This window comes from Gymnodraco acuticeps, unplaced genomic scaffold, assembly GCF_902827175.1.
Source record: "Gymnodraco acuticeps unplaced genomic scaffold, fGymAcu1.1, whole genome shotgun sequence".
NCBI lineage: Eukaryota > Metazoa > Chordata > Actinopteri > Perciformes > Bathydraconidae > Gymnodraco > Gymnodraco acuticeps.
Window position 1 is genome coordinate 124389 of NW_022990034.1, and position 19284 is coordinate 143672.

General features: G+C 40.4%; 1 protein-coding gene across 4 annotated transcripts in view; it reads right to left on the reverse strand.

Moving 5' to 3' along the window:
• Nucleotides 1–214: 214 nt before the first annotated feature.
• Nucleotides 215–19284, reverse strand: part of ptpn4a (protein tyrosine phosphatase non-receptor type 4a) — a 96658-nt gene continuing 77588 nt past the window's right edge. For all 4 annotated transcript variants that reach the window (XM_034215078.1, XM_034215081.1, XM_034215080.1 and 1 more), the window contains exons 20-27: nt 18115–18284; nt 17377–17467; nt 17156–17217; nt 7965–8111; nt 7144–7272; nt 4955–5103; nt 4445–4580; nt 215–4361 (exon numbers count right to left, since the gene is read on the reverse strand). In XM_034215078.1, coding sequence (XP_034070969.1) covers nt 3948–4361; nt 4445–4580; nt 4955–5103; nt 7144–7272; nt 7965–8111; nt 17156–17217; nt 17377–17467; nt 18115–18284 — 1298 coding nt within the window. In that variant the 3' untranslated portion in view covers nt 215–3947. The remainder of the gene's footprint in view (nt 4362–4444; nt 4581–4954; nt 5104–7143; nt 7273–7964; nt 8112–17155; nt 17218–17376; nt 17468–18114; nt 18285–19284) is intronic.

A 19284-nucleotide genomic window follows, 5' to 3' on the forward strand; every position in this document is an offset into this window, starting at 1 on the left:
GTAAGTTCATTTGTTTTTATTCTAGGCATTACAGAGATGTTGCTAGACTTAGTTTTTACTCTTTAGTTACATTTAATTAAAAAACTATTGGGAAAGTTATTCTGTTAATGATTTCAGCACTAGTGCCATCTTTTTCTTCTTCTCGCTGCTCACGCTAACATTTCCAAAGCTCATGTTTACAGTGTGGAAAAAGTAAAAGGGATCCGAAGCCATGTCTCCATGCTTTGACAGACAAGCTTTAATTGTTCACAATCAAGCTTATAGACAAAGCACCGTAAAACCATGATACCAGAAAGAAACAAGCAACTGAGGACAAAGGATTTTATGACACAGGTAGGAGTTAACCAAGGGTATAATACGGTAAAACATTTCTCAATTCTTTTGTGATTCATTATATATACACTCGCTGTTATAGATTATTATCTCAAAACAAAAAAAATGGAAATTGCAGTCTTGAAATACACACCATTTGTGTCACATTTAAATCATCCAAAAAAAAGGGGATAAAAATCAAATGAAAACAAAATCTTTCTGCTCACAAATGATTTTCCCTTTTTATTTTAAAGATTTTTTTTCATATACAACATTGTATTTACAGGGTCTAGTATTATTTACACAAAATTAACAAGTGGCACTGTGTAGTTAGGAATTATTTTCTTTTTTTCCCCTACCGGTCTTATTTAGAAACTAAATAAAAATGACAACAAAAAAAAGAACTTAACAATGCATTATTTCTCCAACTTATTGTTACTTTTTTTTCCAGTAGCACTACCTGCCACTCAGCCTTCTACAAAGTGCTGTCCTTTCCCTAACCTGACTACAGCTGTTTTGTTTATCTTTACAAAAAACCAACTAACCCCGAGCCCTCCCTATGTCTGGTCCCCTCAAACTACCTCTGATCAGTACCCTAAACGCACACGCAGTACCAATTATGTGTCAACAACGAAAAACTTTGAACACAGTTGGCAGGCCTTGATGTATCAATTATTAACTTTTCACGGTGGTGCCCATGTTTTATGTTAAAAAAATTCAGTTTTTTTTAAAAATAATTGTTTTATCATGAGCCCTTTAGCGCTAATTCAATTTGATTTTGCCCTGCAGCTGAATAAAAACTGCTAACGGGGCTTATTTTTATTTATTTTTAGCTCATACGTCCAATGAGAAACAAATCAGTCAGTCATTCACTGGCTACAAACTCATGGTATTCTGCTCATATTTATCATTTGCGTTGAGGCTATTTAGAGAGTGGAAAATAATTTTAAAAAGGCATCTGGGGAATAATAACAAGAAGACTAGACTGTGGATGTTGCGTAGGCTCTGAGAGAGGGCAGATTGTGAGAGAGGGCCATGATATAGAAGAGTAGGGCTGCTCGATTATGGCAAAAATCATAATCTCGATTATTTGGGTCAATAATTGATATCACGATTATTAAAAACGATTATCCATTTACTTTGAAAACATCAATTTATTGGAGAATTTTTTTTGGAACAGTATGTATTTAACAGTTGATTACCCTGCACTTTAAGTATAATTCAACTGAAATTTTTTTTTTTTTAATTAATAAAAAAGAAAAGTAATAATAATACAAAAATAATCGTTTTATTTCGATTACGTTGTTTTCGTAATCGTTGCAAGCCATAATCGTAATTGCGATTAAAATACGATTAATTGAGCAGCCCCATAGGAGAGTATAACAAATAAAATAGAGAAAGATTGCTTTTGTTGATGTGGAAAAAGTATGATTCAGCTGTTTTGAAATGTTTTAAAAGATACAATTCAGCCTTGTTAATAGGACAGACTTAAAACACTCTCCAAGAATGATGTATTTGAGTTTTTTTGGAAAAACCTTTGATTAGGTTTGTGTCGCGATGGCACAACCCATCATTCCAGTTAACGGACAAGCAGGCTTAGACCAGACAGCTAACAGACTACATGTTAGAAATTGAGGAAGGACAGAGATGTAGAAAAAGATCTGAGAACACACACTCTCACACACTCACAGCAGTAAGGGTTTTCCAGCAGAATCCAATGACAGCAGGTACCAATAAGAAAAAGATCTCAAATGATGAAGAGGCTACACTTCATTCACTATGCACTATGCACTATGTTCAGTTTTACCTGTACTGAGAGAGAAAAAGACTCAATTCGATGCTGGGTTTTGTGAATTAAAAATACAAGTTTTGTCACTCATTAACACATCATCTTGGCACAACATGTGCCTTAAAAATAAAGTACCATTGGGAAAGATTATTTTAAAAACAAGGGAAAAATGATTGGGTGAAAGTTGTATTTGTGCTGCTTCTTTGAACTGTCAACTGTTCTCTGGCACACAGACAGATTTAGAGAAAAAATAAACAGCAAAGGTCGGTTTAAAGCTCCGCTCCAGTGACCTCTGAACCTTAATAAAACCAACATTAAAAAAATTATTAGGTTAGGAAAATTCTTTGGAAAAATTAAATGAATGGATAGCTGGGTCATACAAGAACTCAATATTCTGCAAATGTTAAGGAAAGATAAAATGATTAAAATGTCGTTAAATTGTAAGACAAATTAGAGAGGTCAGTGGAGGGAGCCTTTAAATGTAATGTTTACGATTCACACTAAAGGTTGAGATCAGTTCACCGTCAAGTTATCCTAAAATGGAAATACTGATTGCATAAAAGTTTAAGCGGCTTTTAACAACCTCAAAACTAATTAAAAACTCATGTTTTTTTAATCATTATTTGCGTACCAGGTTCTAAAACAATTAATGTATTGCTAGTGTCTGGCTCAAGGACACTTCAGATAGGGACCCCGATTTGGATTTAAAAATCGAATTGAGTGAATGTCGATTTGAATAAGCGAAATGAACTGACCTCATCCTTGATTCTTAAGCTTTATCAACCACAGCGGAGGAATTAGCTTAGATTGTAGGTTAGTGAGGTCGAGTGTCTAGGGGGGGCCTCTCTTTTTGATACCAAATTCGTCTTCCTGTGTTAAATTAGCATTAGGTAATGTGAATGAATTAGTTTTTCTGAAATGTATCATTTTCTGTCCCTGTGTCATTCAGTGGTAGGCCTACAGTAGAGAGAAAGGGTTGAAAGAGAGGTGCCCAGTAAACACTGGCCGCAAGAATAGTAGATGTTCTTCACCATGAAGGTTGCTTGGCAGCATGTGTTGTCTGTAAAGCTAAAAAACTCAACACAAAGCAGAATCAAAAACACAACTTGCCGCGGCATTGAACAAGAGGTGAGATGTCCATCTGCGCTGTCAGGAACTCAGAAAGCCGAGAAAGGTAAGTACAATAAATTAAATCAGGTTTTTTTCCCCCATGAAAAAAGCTAAAAGCAAATAAAGAAGTAGTTAGAGGAAGAGGAATACTTTACTACCTAAAAATGTAATCAGGAAAGCATGAAGCTCTAGATTCATACAAACAAACATACACATTTCTTTTTTTGTTTTGTTCAGTGGACAGGGTTTGACACAAACTAAAAACACAATAAATACTCTTTCTGAGGAACAAAAGATAAAGTATATCTCTTTATCAGCTAAAAGGACACTAAAAAAAGGCAGGTCCGTCTGGCAGACTCGCTCGGAAGGGGACAGGGCGACCCTTTGCGGAAAAAAAAAACGTTCCATCCATTGGGGTGGCGGCCCTTCCCCTTCTTACGTATGGCACTACAGCAATTCCCCATCCACGTTTTATTCTCTCATACTTTTCACTCTTTGTAGACTTTTATCTTCACCCGGAACATACAATATCCCCCTAATGGTACCTATTCAACATGGCTGGGTTCTTTTTTTATTCTAGCTTGTCCAGTACTTTCACGTTTGTTTGTTTATTTGTTCGTTTGTGTGTCCTTTTCCCCCCATTTTTCTCAGCGTAAAGTGCAACAGTGCTTTTGTTCTCTCCTCCGGTTGCCTGGCAACTTCCCGGTAACCCCCGGTGACTGCCAAAGGTCAAAAGTTAGGAGTTAGCGGGGTCGGGGTCAGGGTTCTCGCTGGTCTCCGTGTTAGCGCTAGCAGCACTAGCGGCGCTAGCGGCACTCGCGATGCTTGCAGCACTTGCGATGCTTGCGACGCTCGGCTCCTCCACCTCCTCGTCGTCTTCCGTCACTTCCCCCACGTCCAGCACCTCCACCTCTTCGTCGTCCTCTTCATCTAGACTTTCTTCCAGCAGCTCCACCGCAGACACCACATCCCCGTCTTCCGATGCTTCCATCTCCGATCCTTCTGCCGTGTTCAGCTGCTCTCCGTACTCCTCCTCCATCCCGTCCTCCTCCCCCTTTTCTCTCAGCTGGTAGACGACGGTCCTGAACGGTTTGACCAGGCCCTCCTCGTACACTCTGAGGATGGCCTCGCACACAAAGCGGTACTGGCTCTGCAAGGGAGATAGATACATATTTTAGCGCAGGGTTTAAAATGTGAGAGCATTGAGACAGAAAAAAGGATGTGTCTAAGTACTGGTGTTTGTATCATCATGGCCCTCTGGTCTCTCATGGTCCTGACGGTATCCAGAGGAAACACTGGCTGACCGCACTCCATTAGACACAATGCCGTCTCCATGGTGATCAGAACCCCTGTTCGACCAATGCCAGCACTGGAAACAAGAAACATTTTTATTAGAATTGAATTAAAGTTATAATGAAAAAGTGGCCCAAAATTAATTATCAAATGTTCTCCTGAATCAGAGAAAATTCCATAAAATATCAGAATTCATGACTTTTATTTCACTCTTACAAATGTGTAATCATTCTGCACTAGCAAGAGTCACTTGGTAAACGCAATCATGACAAACTGTTGTGATAGACACAGGGGCCTAAACTTTTACTTCAGTATGAAAGCATGGTACATGTGCCATCTTTGTTATTTTACTTCTGTGGGTCTATTCTAGTTCAGTTAATCGACCTCAAGCACGCAAAATGGTTGATAACGGGTTCACCTCTTTAAAAAACACAGAAAGAGTGAGTATACCTGCAGTGCACCACCATGGGATGGTCCTGTCCGGCCCGTTTTGTCCGCACCAGAGACACAAAGTCCAGGAAGTCAGTGGAGTCGTCAGGAACCCCGTGGTCAGGCCAGGCTAGGTACTGAATCTGGGTAAGCTCTCTCTGCTGTTCACTCTGAACACACACACACACACACCACACACCACACACACACCCACCCACACACACACACACACCACACCCACACACACACACACACACACACACACACACACACACACACACAACACACACACACACACACACACACACACACACACACACACACACACACACACACACACACACACACACACACCACACACACACACACACACACACACACACACACACACACACACACACACACACACACACACACACACACACACACACACACACACACACACACAGAGAGAGGAAAAAGACAAATGACTTAATATTACATTTCCATCTTCCTTTCAAAAAGTCTTCTCTATTATTGGAAACACACTGAGAGGCTTCTCTCTCACCTCAGTCAAGACCTTAAGCTGACTAAGTAATGAATAATTCTCAGATATCGCCCATCCTCAGAGCCCAAAACAGGTTATTGTATTTCATGTGGGCGACCTCCAAGCTTCTCTCATTGAGCTCTGTGTCCTGGGGGGATACTGCACAGCACCCTGTTTGTGTAATGATGGCCTTTAAACGCGTTATGAAACGGGCAGTGTGAATAACAAACAGTGGGTTTATTTCTTCCTCTCAGTTGGGCCACTTCATGATTCACGTTGTTCTTTCCCATTAAACATCAGATACTGAGGACAAAATCTCTGCAACTGTACTACACAACGTACATTTTATGTTACTGAAATCAAACAATTAATGTGTATCTCAAGCTTTCTCTTTTTTGTTCAATTAAAAGGGGAAAGGAAAACTGTAGCAAGGAAATATGCACTCAGGGAAAAGAAAAGAAAAGTCAGCGCGATTTAAACCCAACAGGGACACAATGACAACGACACACACGCACATACACACACACACACACACAGGTACACATACACATAAATGTCCTCACATAATTGGTTGATCTCAACACCTGTGTCCCACAAGTATAGCAAAACAAACATACACATGTACACAAACAAACAGCAGATAACTACTGAAAGCGGTTTGATGTGCGACTCAGAGCCCCTGTGTTCTTCTTTAATATTGCCTTGCTGCATCACCATGGTAACACATATATCTCCATAGCAACAATCACAGGCAGAGGAGAATGCTAATTGCCTCCTATAACAGCCATATATTTCAAAAGTTCACCATACATAGGCGACACACGGGGAAGTTATCAGTAGAGTAAAGTACAGCACCCCTTGCCCCAAGCTTAGTGGCTGAAGGACAAAAACAATAAAATACAAAAAGGTAAAGGGACCTTTATTTGAACTCAAGACTTATTTCTTCACTTTCTTTTTGTCTTATTTATTATTACTAAAGTGTCAATATAAAATATAATACTCCGCTGCAGTTACTCATCTCCTATTCACTTAGTTGATTTTGTTGACTTTTCATTTCAATTCTTTAGGGGGGAGAAATAAAAGTTATTTTAGATTTGATTATGTCCTAAATCTTTGCAAGGTATACGATATATAACATACAGTATATCCCATAACGCGAGAACACTGCACCATTGTTCAACAGAAAACAAATAACAGCCTTAACTTCAGAAGATGAAACCAAAAAGTCCAAATGACAGATGAGTAACGCTGTGTGCATCAAAAGGCTTCAACTTTAAATGTAAGAGAAACACACATTTTATCTATTTATGTTTTCCAAACAACCATCATCCCACTCTCTGTTCCTCTTTTTTTTCTCTTCCTATTTCAGCAATGTGAGTGACTGGGGCGGTTGGGGTTGTCATGGTAACCAGTTCCCAATATGTGTCCCGCATACTGCAGCGTGAGCCAGAAAAAGAACAGCCCACACTGGTCACTATGGCAACACACCTCCTCTGGGTCCACGGCGGCTCATCCTTACTGAGACGCTGGTGCTGCGCTCTGATTGGATACTGCACCTCCCTCTGTGACGCCTTCACCCTCCTCTTTCCCCTGCTCTGCTTCTTTCGCTTGTTCCTCTGATTTAAAGCTAATTTACCTTTCCTGTCGGTTTTATTTTTTTTCTCTTTTGAGTTTGTGTGTTTACCTGTATGTGTTCCAGAGTCATCTCCCGGACCAGGAAGGCAGAGTTGCCCTCTTCGTTGTGGCAAGTTACTGAAAAGTCTCCGTAGATGGCGCTGCAGTCTGGATTGGGCCAGTACTGGTGACACTTTACCTTTAAAACACAGACAAAGTGTATCTGTTAACTGACCATTTACTTAAGACACAGCTGTCCAGGAACAACATGTCAAGGCTACAGAATAAGAATACCCACTATTATCTGGTCTTTAATTCACAAAAATATAGCATTACATACACTCAGTCAACCTGGAATTATTAAAAACTTTCAGAGGCATATAAAAAGTATGATTTTTTTTAATTTGCAGCCAAAATATTTCCCCTTGGGACTAAACACTTCTTTCTTATATCAAGAGAAATTAGCAAGCAATGCATATTTGAACATTTCTACCTGCTTTGATGATTAAAGGGGCCCTATTATGCTTTTTGGGGTTCCCCTTTCCTGTAGTGTGAAATATAGGTTTTATTGCATGTAAATGGTCTGCAAAGGCTAAAATCCCCAAATTCCATCTAGAGGGAGCTTATCTCCCATACCCGACACATTGTACGTGACAGGCTAAGGGGCTTGACATCTCTAAGCGGTTGACCAATCACAACAAGCCGGCCAGCTAACCAGTCAGAGAAGACTGGGCTTTATTGTATGGTTGTGGCCAGCAATGCCACATGTACAGCTATCAATACTGAATATTCTTTTTCTGATGAATTGACTGACAGCAAAAATATATTTCTCTCAACATGCTGCAGTCCATATGTGTTTTGAAGGTCTTTGAAGATTTATTTCCTACGTACCCGTCCTCTCTCGACCTGTGTAGTCAGCATGACCACCATGGACGAGCCCTGCTCCCACGTCATCTGCCAGAAGTCAGGACAGGTGTTAGGTAGCGGGCCTTGGCACGCTATGTAGCGGTTTATAAGACTTGAGGCTGGAATCTCCATCTACAGAGAGAAAAACACAGAAATACAGAACACTGATATTAGGTGGACCAAGTCTCACTTTAACATCTTCTCTTTCTAAATGATGTGGATGTGCTTTGTGTATTTTTAGCCTTGTAAAGAGCTAAATGTTCTCAGGTTACTCTAAAACCACTTCAACTTTAGCCAACAAAAGTGCAACTTTTTAAGCTGCTCTACAATTCCCATAAAATCTAAATTCCTGGTAGACATAGAAAATAAATTGACACGGTGATTATCCTCATGTATAATAATCATTTCTAGGTTACTTTCTACTACACAATAGGTCCCAAAAAAGCAGAACACATCCACATAAGAACTAAACAAACATATATTTGATCAAAATGATTTATGTTGATTTAACTGATTACATAGGCGTTGAATATCATATAAACTTTATTGCACCATTTCTGCATACTGATATGCTGAGGTTATGCTTTTATGCTTATGGTTATTTGTTATGTTTCTGTTATACATGTAAAGTGCTACATTTCATTATTAAAGATAAGTAAGATGGTCCTAATTGAGCTTTCAGTGTGCATGGCCAAAAAAGTTTTTTGAGCTATACTGAGCCAGAGTCCTGCATCGGATCGGGTACACGGGTGACCCGCAAAAAAAATGATTCGTGGGTGGTATTTTTTCAAACGCTTTTTTCCGGGTTTGGTTCTGGGTACAACAAAGATGATGCGGGTCGGGTCGCGGGTGTTGCATAATAAATATATTAAAATAATAATAATTTAGTTTAATGTTTAAATCCTCAGACCTCTCCCCCGCGGGACCGCGCATAATCATAACCTCTGCAGCGCATCAATCTGCTGCTGAGCGCGCCACATTCGAAATGGCTGAGGTGAAGCTCTCTAGCGGAAAATACAGCATTTTCAATAACACTTCCTCAAGAGCGAAATCCAACGTCTGGGAGGCTTTTGGTGTCATCCTAGATGGAGAAAATAACCAACATCCCATGCTTTTTGAGACAAATATGCAACTAGGGTTGGGTATCGTTTGAATTTCCACGATTCTGATTCTGATTCTACTTTTCGCTTCCGGTTTTAACGGTTCTCAATTCCGATTCTTTGAGGGGCAGGGTAAAAAACGTATACATGCTTCTTCCACCAACAAAATTACATTTATTCGAGAAACTTTTACACAGGTTAGTTTACAGTAATATTCACATTAATCAGTCTGTTTATATTCACTGCTATGTAACTGTAACCTGAGAACCACTGAAGCTACAGCAGTGCAACTTTTAAAGGAAACCCCCCCCCATTTAAAAACAGTTCCTGTTGAGAAAAACAAGCATATCTGCCTTCTCAGGCATACCGGGAAGAAATGTTTGAACATTTGAAAGTAAAATGCTTCAATCTGGTGCACTTTAAGCAGAATGACTAGAGACTAGATCTAAGGGGTACAACTCTAAACACCCTTATGAAAAAGATCGGTTTACATTTGAATAATTAAATAAGTTTGTGAACATAACCAATAACCTACCATAGCCAATAACAAATACATGTAACGTATTTTATTTTTGTTGTTCATTCATATCTTATTTTACTATTTTATTTATGCATATTTTTTTTATCTCTCCAGTTTAAAAACGATATGTCTGGTTTACTGTCCTATAGTATACATTGGAATGATTTCATATTTTATCCCAATAATTATAAAGGAGTGCCTTGGAAATATGTGTTTACATAAATTGTGATCAAAACGTTTGAGACCCACTGAGATAACTTAGACTAAAGTGAACTATCTAAACACAGAGAGTCCTTTACCTCACTGAGCTGTAGTTATCAGCCTCTCAGTCTGACTGGAGAGGACTCTCCCTCCACATCATTTTAGAAACATCTTCTTCTTCCGTTAGAGCAGCTAGCACCAGATGCTAATAACAACAGCGCTGGTACCGGTGCACCCTCCCTTTCTCCCTCGCTCGCTCCCACGCTCCCTCACACTTTGGCTGTGAGCTGCGGGTGCCAGATAAGCCAACATCCCCCATTTTCATCCCTTACAGTGCCCATCGTACAGGGCAAATGAAAAGTGTAACCAGGATGAAAAGGGTGTTACATTTACTTAATTATGAATGTTGTTACATCAAGGCCGAAAATTAGGATGAGCACCAACGGTCAAAACATTTTTTTTCCCCTCCCAGAGCTGTCAGCGCAGCGCCTCCACAGATCTGGCGCCCTTGGCGAACATCCGCCAGTGCAACGGGCCGGCCCTGGTCTCAGGTTACGCTGTAGGAAGTGTAGGTACAACGCTACATTTCCCGCCCCGCCGCAGTCATACAGTAGACTACGGAGAGCCGCGAGAAACATTTCCTCAGGCATCGAAAAGAGGAACCGAAATTCACATGTCTAAATGATGCCGTTGGAATCCAAATGTTGGAACCGGTTCCGAACCGGAACTGGTTCTCGGTACCCAACCCTATATGCAACTGCGTGTGTTAATAATTGCACGTTTTCACTGCACATAGGCTATATACAGTGGGGCAAAAAAGTATTTAGTCAGCCACCAATTGTGCAAGTTCTCCGACTTAAAAAGATGAGAGCCTGTAATTTTCATCCTAGGTACACCTCAACTATGAGAGACAGAATGGGGGGAAAGAATCCAGGAAATCACATTGTAGGATTTTTAATGAATTAATTGGTCAATTCCTCGGTAAAATAAGTATTTGGTCACCTACAAACAAACAAGATTTCTGGCTCTCACAGACCTGTAACTCCTTCTTTAAGAGCCTCATCTGTCCTCCACTCGTTATCAGTATAAAAGACACCTGTCCACAACCTCAAACAGTCACACTCCAAACTCCACCATGGCCAAGACCAAAGAACTGTCAAAAGACACCAGAAACAAAATTGTAGACCTGCACCAGGCTGGGAAGACTGAATCTGCAATAGGTAAGCAGTTTGGTGTGAAGAAATCAACTGTGGGAGCAATTATTAGAAAATGGAAGACATACAAGACCACTGATAATCTTCCTCAATCTGGGGCTCCACGCAAGATCTCACCCCGTGGGGTCAAAATGATCACAAGAACGGTGAGCAAAAATCCCAGAACCACACGGGGGGACCTAGTCAATGACCTGCAGAGAGCTGGGACCAAAGTAACAAAGGCTACCATCAGTAACACACAATCCTGCAGTGCCAGACGTGTCCCCCTGCTTAAGCCAGTACATGTCCAGGCCCGTCTGAAGTTTGCTAGAGAGCATTTAGAGAGCATTTAGATGATCCAGAAGAGGATTGGGAGAATGTCATATGGTCAGATGAAACCAAAATAGAACTTTTTGGTAAAAACTCAACTAGACGTGTTTGGAGGAGAAAGAATGCTGAGTTGCATCCAAAGAACACCATACCTACTGTGAAACATGGGGGTGGAAACATCATGCTTTGGGGCTGTTTTTCTGCAAAGGGACCAGGACGACTGATCCGTGTAAAGGAAAGAATGAATGGGGCCATGTATCGTGAGATTTTGAGTGACAACCTCCTTCCATCAGCAAGGGCATTGAAGATGAAACGTGGCTGGGTCTTTCAGCATGACAATGATCCCAAACACACCGCCCGGGCAACGAAGGAGTGGCTTCGTAAGAAGCATTTCAAGGTCCTGGAGTGGCCTTGCCAGTCTCCAGATCTCAACCCCATAGAAAATCTTTGGAGGGAGTTGAAAGTCTGTGTTGCCCAGCGACAGCCCCAAAACATCACTGCTCTAGAGGAGATCTGCATGGAGGAATGGGCCAAAATACCAGCAACAGTGTGTGAAAACCTTGTGAAGACTTACAGAAAACGTTTGACCTCTGTCATTGCCAACAAAGGGTATATAACAAAGTATTGAGATGAACTTTTGTTATTGACCAAATACTTATTTTCCACCATAATCTGCAAATAAATTCTTTAAAAATCAGACAATGTGATTTTCTGGATTTTTCTTTTCTCATTTTGTCTCTCATAGTTGAGGTATACCTAGGATGACAATTACAGGCCTCTCTCATCTTTTTAAGTGGGAGAACTTGCACAATTGGTGGCTGACTAAATACTTTTTTGCTCCACTGTATGCGGGTTCGGGTCGGGTTGCGGATCTTGTGCCGACGGGTCGGGTCGCGGAACTAATTGGCAATATGTGCGGGCAAGGGTGTAACTTTGGTTTGAGAAGTGGGGGTGACACAAAACAGGGGGTCCTCCGCAATGAAACATTGTTCTCGATTTAATTTAATTCCATTTCCTGCCTTTCTACAATTAGGGACTATGGTGTTAACTAATCCAAGAAAAATGTGTAGTGTATATAATGAGTGTGCAAACTTATCTATCCATGAACCTGTTTTACTTGTGATGACCTCACATCCTATAGGGGGGTCCGGGGGCATGCACCCCCGGTAGGGTTGGGTACCGAGAACCGGTTCCGGTTCGGAACCGGTTCCAACATTTCGATTCCAACGGCATCATTTAGAAATGTGAATTTCGGTTCTGCTTTTCGATGCCTGAGGAAATGTTTCTCGCGGCTCTCCGTAGCCTACTGTATGACTGCGACGGGGCGGGATATGAAGCGTTGTACCTACACTTCCTACAGCGTAACCTGGGACCAGGGCCGGCCCGTCGCACTGGCGTTATAGATGTTCGCCTAGGGCGCCAGTTCTGGGGGGTGCTGCGGTGACAGGTCTGGGAGAAAAAAAAACGTTTTGACCGTTGGTGCTCATCCTAATTTTCGGCCTTGATGTAACAACATTCATAATAAAGTAAATGTAACACCCTTTTCATCCCGGTTACACTTTTCATTTGCCCTGTACGATGGGCGCTGTAAGTGATGAAAATGGGGGATGTTGGCTTATCTGGCACCCGCAGCTCACCGCCAAAGTGCGAGTGAGCGTGGGAGCGAGCGAGGGAGAAAGGGAGGGTGCACCGGTACTAGCGCTGTTGTTATTAGCATCTGGTGCTAGCTGCTCTAACGGAAGAAGAAGATATTTCTACAATGATGTGGAGGGAGAGTCCTCTCCAGTCAGACTGAGAGGCTGATAACTACAGCTCAGTGAGGTAAAGGACTCTCTGTGTTTAGATAGTTCACTTTAGTCTAAGTTATCTCAATGGGTCTCAAACGTTTTGATCACAATGTATGTAAACACATATTTCCACGATATGAATGATCAACAAAAATAAAATACGTTACATGTATTTGTTATTGGCTATGGTAGGTTATTGGTTATGTTCACAAACTTATTTAATTATTCAAATGTAAACCGATCTTTTTCATATGCGTGTTTAGAGTTGTACCCCCTAGATCTAGTCTCTAGTAATTCTGCTTAAAGTGCACCAGATTGAAGCATTTTACTTTAAAATGTTCAAACATTTCTTCCCGGTATGCCTGAGAAGGCAGATATGCTTGTTTTTCTCAACAAGAACTGTTTTTAAATGGGGGGGGGGGGGGTTCTCAGGTTACAGTTAGTGGAAATTCAAACAATACCCAACCTTAACCCCCGGTAAGATTTGTTTCTTTAAATTTAAGTTAAAGGCATCAATCTGGTGCACAAATTAAGAGATTTATGGATACAGCTCTCTCAACACTCATATGAAACAGAACTGTATATATTTCAATACTCCAAAAACCAGAATATGCTCACATAATTGATATACTCCTCTCTCCTATCTTTATCTTACCTAGTCTGCATTCTTTCTTTTTATTTATGCATATTATACTAATCACTCCCCTTTCAAACTGTGTTTTTAATTTTTTACTGACATTGGAATTCTTTTTTTACTTATTTTGAACAACTATATTAAATAGATGGAAATATGTGTTTAGACCAAACCGTTTGAGACCCACTGAGATAACTTAGACTAAAGTTTACAATATAATCACTCAGCGAGTCCTTTACCTCCCTGAGCTGATGTTATCTCAGCCTCTCAGTCCGACAGGAGAGGACTCTCCCTCTCCTTATTGTTGAAACAGCTTCTAATGTCCGTTAGCTCCGAGCTAGCACCAGATGCTAACAACAACCCCCATAACTCTCTGTCTCTCTCTCTGTCTCTCCCTGTCTCTCTCACACAAAATGCGCTCCTGCCACCAGTGTTGGGCAAGTTACTTTCAAAATGTAATATATTACATATTACTTATTACTCTCTTTTGAAAGTAATAAGTTACATTACAATATTACTGTCTCTGAAATGTAATGAGTTACACTACTTTGTAGTTACTTTTTAGTTACTTTCACCAAAATAACCACAAAAGAATGGCTAGGTATTTTAAATGCTAAAATGTAGTTTAGTGCAGCTCATTATACATCCAATGAAGGGCAATGTGGTATAGCATAACAACTGTGTAGGCCCTTAAGGCTACTAACAACTTGTATTACACAGCTTAGTTGAATACTCGATTCTGATTGTAAATTCTTAACATGTGACACGTTGTTAATACAGTACAGACCACTGTCAAGGACTATAATGAAGGTTGCTAAGGAGGATCCAGAAAGAGAAAGGAAAAGAGGTTAAAAGACGGAGCGCTGGACGTCAGATAAATCACCAGAAGAAGGCAGACAGGAAGTAAACAATAACAAGACACGGAATGGGCTCTGTATTTTGTTTAGTATATGGCCGTGTACAGGCCCGGTTCCAGAACAAAATGACTCGGGGTGCCTCTGAGATTACAGGGGGTGCAGCAGTAGTAGGTTTACATGAGCAATAGTGGCCGGCAACAGCAATGAAAAATAGCATTGATGGTCCCCAATGAACAGATTATGGCATTTGTTATGTTTTGAAACCAAGCAAGTGAGAACATTTCAAGTGAGTTAAAAGTGCAATCCTGAAATATTTCATATAGTCCAAAGTGGACTATGGCAAATAAAAGCACAACAGCTTCAAAACTGTAGGCTACTGATAAAACAAATGAGAACATATTGTAAATCAAGGCAAATATTATTTAAACCAGCTCATGGTTTGAAATGGCAAACATTGAAAAGCAAAAGTATTATTAAAACCATGTACTAAATCATCACTTTGGTCCCATCATATACTCTGGGAAGAGAATATTTACTGTGCTTGAAAACTGAATCACATCATCATGTGAGGTTGACTTTGTGACCTGGAGAACATTTCAGCTGCAACATTAGCACGTTGATAAGCTTGGGATATGAGATCTTTTTGTAGCCATTCGTGGTGAAGGCATCTGTGCTATTGTATGCATTATTTTTGACCCAACATTTCTACAGGCATGGCAGAATATTAATCTATTTTCACATGAATATTCTAGCCCTTGTCTATTTGTATACCGCGAGCTGCAAAATGACCGCCTAACCCCACTGTACAGGCGAGTACTTGTTTAGATATACCTGGGCAGGTTCTGTTTTGCCGTGGTATCCTGGCACCTGCGGGCCGCAGAGGGGCGGCGTAGTTTCGGATGACGAAGACAAGACTGCTGCTCCGGGGGCGGCGAGTCAGGCGGGAGTAAGCTAGTGTCCACAACGGAGGGTAACGTGATGTCCCCATCTGACCTGTTGCTACTGTTTGCAGTAGATGCAGTGTTGCTGGCGTTTAGTGATGGTTGCTTTAACCATTTTCGTATAAATGATTATCCACAGATCAGATGTGTGTCACTGCTGTGTTAGCACTTTGGAAATGATGCACACGCAGCGGAGCAGGTCACGCGCACCTGACACAATTTGTTGTTTGTATTTTTCGCTCCGTTCTCTTTTTTGAACAGAGGGTGCATAACATTCAACTGCCCCGAAGATCCCGACGCGAAGCCTGAAGGGTAAACACACCAGGTTTACTAATCTACCCGCACAATTTGTCTCTGGTGTCGGAATGTCTCGCTATGTTAGTACATTCTTAAAAAACAAAACACCATTTAATTTCGGGTTAAAATGTGTTGTAACTGCGTTACTGAGCATTGTAACGGGTAATATATTACCCACATTTCATTAGTAATGCGTTACATTACTTTGTTACAGCAAAAAGTAATATATTACTGTAACTCCGTTACTTACACCCAACACTGCCTGCCGCACACACACACAGAGACGCTCCTCCGTGACGATGACCACTTGCGTAAAAAATTAATTAAAATAAAACACATTTGAAAAGTGGGGGGGACACAAACGGGATTTTGAAAAGTGGGAGGGGACATGTTCCCCCTGTCCCCAGTGGAAATTACGCCCATGTGTGCGGGTAGCGGGGCGGGTTCGGTATAGCACGTCGCGGGAGCGGGTCTTGAAAATCAGACCCGTGCAGGACTCTGTACTGAGCTATTCAAATGCTGGATAGCAACGTTTTTGACCCTGTAACAGTTTTTAAATTATTGAATGCAGTGTTACAGAGAACACAAGTTCGAACAAATAGCATGAATACTCAAAGACTTGCCATAGTAAGAAAACGTAAAATTAAATGAGTAAATCATGAATTTCTTGTAATTTTAAACTATGCTTGGGTACCGTTTGATTTACAGTAGGCAGCAGGATGTGTTCTATCTAATAAATGATGACATTGATGAGAACATGTAAAGTAAAGGGTTTATTAGACGAGTGAGAGGCGGGGGCGAGTGTCCTTCATAATCACAATGAGCCTTAATTAGGCTATAGAGATAAACAATCAAAATGTTGTTGAAATCCATGTTTTATACAGCCTCTGGGAAAACTGACAATACATTTCTTCCGTTATTACATCATTTTGTTCTTACTCTCTGCTGTTTTACAATACAACTCTATTCATAAAAAGGTCCTAACATGTTCAATATAGCCATTACAAGAGATTTGTGTAACAAATAGCTTATTTTCACTTAAAAAAAAGGCATTACTTAAACAGATGTCTGAAAGGGGCTTAAAATAATAGCACCTATAAGCTGATGATAGCTATATTGGCCGACTCGAAAACATGCAAAACATTAAGTCACAATGTTTTCCACTTGTGGTTGATTCATTCACCAGTACGGAGACCCGTAGTGTTTAAACATGTGTTTTGAGGGTTAGCAAAAACAGACCACCCAAAAAGCCTCAAACGGGCAGAAAACACTGAGGTATTGTTGGGAGAGAAAAAAACGAGGAGGAACAAACTCACATTGATGTAATTTGCATTGATGTAGTCATCTGTGCTTTTCAGAATGACTCGTGTGGCATCATCTGCGGAGGGAAAGACAAGAGAGAGGGGTGAGATTACAGACAGAGAGACAACAAACTGCTGACAAGGAAAAAAGAAAGAAAGAGTATCATGGAAGAAACATCTGTACATATTTAAAGAAAGAAGAAAACAGAAATAGTAAACTGTGTGCAGCTACGTACAAGGAGAGATATCTCTGTAGCGATTTTTGGAAACGTTCTGAGGTAATTTGGCACACAGCATGGTCATCCCCGGCCTCTTCCTGTACAGTTGCTGTAAGAAAAGGAACAGTATTCAAGATGTGGTACAATAACTGGAGGCAAATCCGTTTGCCCTGTAATCAATACGCACAAACTTCTCCAAGTATTTTGTGAGTGCTTTCCTGCAATGGGTTAGTTTATGTGCATGTGTTTGCATCACAGGAAGTCGTATCACTGATTAGGATGAAGGACAGGAAGTGGCGGGAATGTGAAGGAGAAAAATAAATGTGTCACAATTGCTCAAAAACAAAACAAACATTAAACAATCAAAAACAATTCCACAAGAACAAGAACATCTGATTTTCATGAAAATGTAGAAGATTAAAAATAAATGAGAAAGAATTGGATGCAGTGGTTGACCTATTGAAAATCTAATTTCCAATTGGATTCAGCAATAAGGAAATACTTGAGAAATTACCATACTATCATAACATTTGGAATTTTAACAGACATAGCTGTACATTGAGTCTTTTCATAAGAAAATAACATACTGATTTGGAGGAGTTTTTTTATTGTACATTTTAATCTCACAAGCTATTACCGTCCTTCCTCAGCTTTTTATGATTACTTTTTGCCCTACAATGGCCCTAATACGGCACCATATATACAGTATATACACAGTATCCACTCGTGTGTTTATTGCCATGTCTTTGTCCTCACATCGAACTGTGCCAGTATGGCTCCACTGATCAGGCCGTCCTTCAGTGTGACCATGGAGTCCCTCAAAGCATGCTGGTCTAGCTGGGCGGGGTCCTGAGGGGACTTCTCAGGGATATACTGAAAATCTGGCTCCGAGTCCGCCTTCTCCTCCTCCACCACGTCATAGATGGCTGAAACAAACAGAAAATACATATATTTGGGTTTATAAAGACACAGCTGTTTATGTAGGTTGGGGCTCGGGGAGGCGATTTACCTTTAAGCACATCATGTAGAAAAGCGTCACAACCTAAATACTGCACCGTAGGGATATACAGTTATTTGAATTGCAAAAACCGTATGTACTAAATAAAAGTAAAAAACTGATAAAATGATATAATGTGAACATTCAGGAATTCAATACATTGATGCAATCTTATATTTACTCTGATGTAAGACAGGATCGAATCCATAAATCCCCATTTGACCCAGTTAAAAGATCAAGAATATCTATGTTTCATCATTTTTTTAAAAGCTCCCCTCCCACATCGCTGATGCGGATTAAAGAAAAAACGATTTCCATCTCCCTACACACTGCATACATATAGCTGAGAAAGCAAAATGTAGAGTTGTAACTCCTTTAAATGACCAGAGAGATACAGTATTAAGTGTTCCAGAGAAGAGCAGAAGAAGAGTGACAACTGGTGAGCAGATGTGGAGCTGTTAATCTTCAGGAGTGTGTTGCACCAGGTGTCTGTGTGTTACACGTTGCCTAGTTCTCACTAAAGGGCCCCATTGTGCTCATTTCAGGTTTCTTATTAGTATAATTTAGAGCCACAGAAACCTATCTAACACACTACAGGAAAGGGAAAAACCCAAAAATCCCCTTTAATTGTTAAAAAGTTGAGATGAATGCAGCACTATATTAAAATGGGTTGCAACACACAAAGTACTGCTTAGGGAGATTAGCTGTTACACAATTGTGCACCCAGTTACTGCTAGATTTAGATGGCAGAAGTTTTAGTTTGGAAAGTTGTTTTTTATAATAGTGTTAAAAAGAAGGAGAAGAAAAATAGTTTCCAATAATGTCCATGTAGGTGTGAAATAGGGGGTTTAGAAGTGAATGGGTGACGCTTGTGCTTAGTCACCCATCTGATACCATCATTATTCTTCTTTTTTAGATCAGCAAAGACA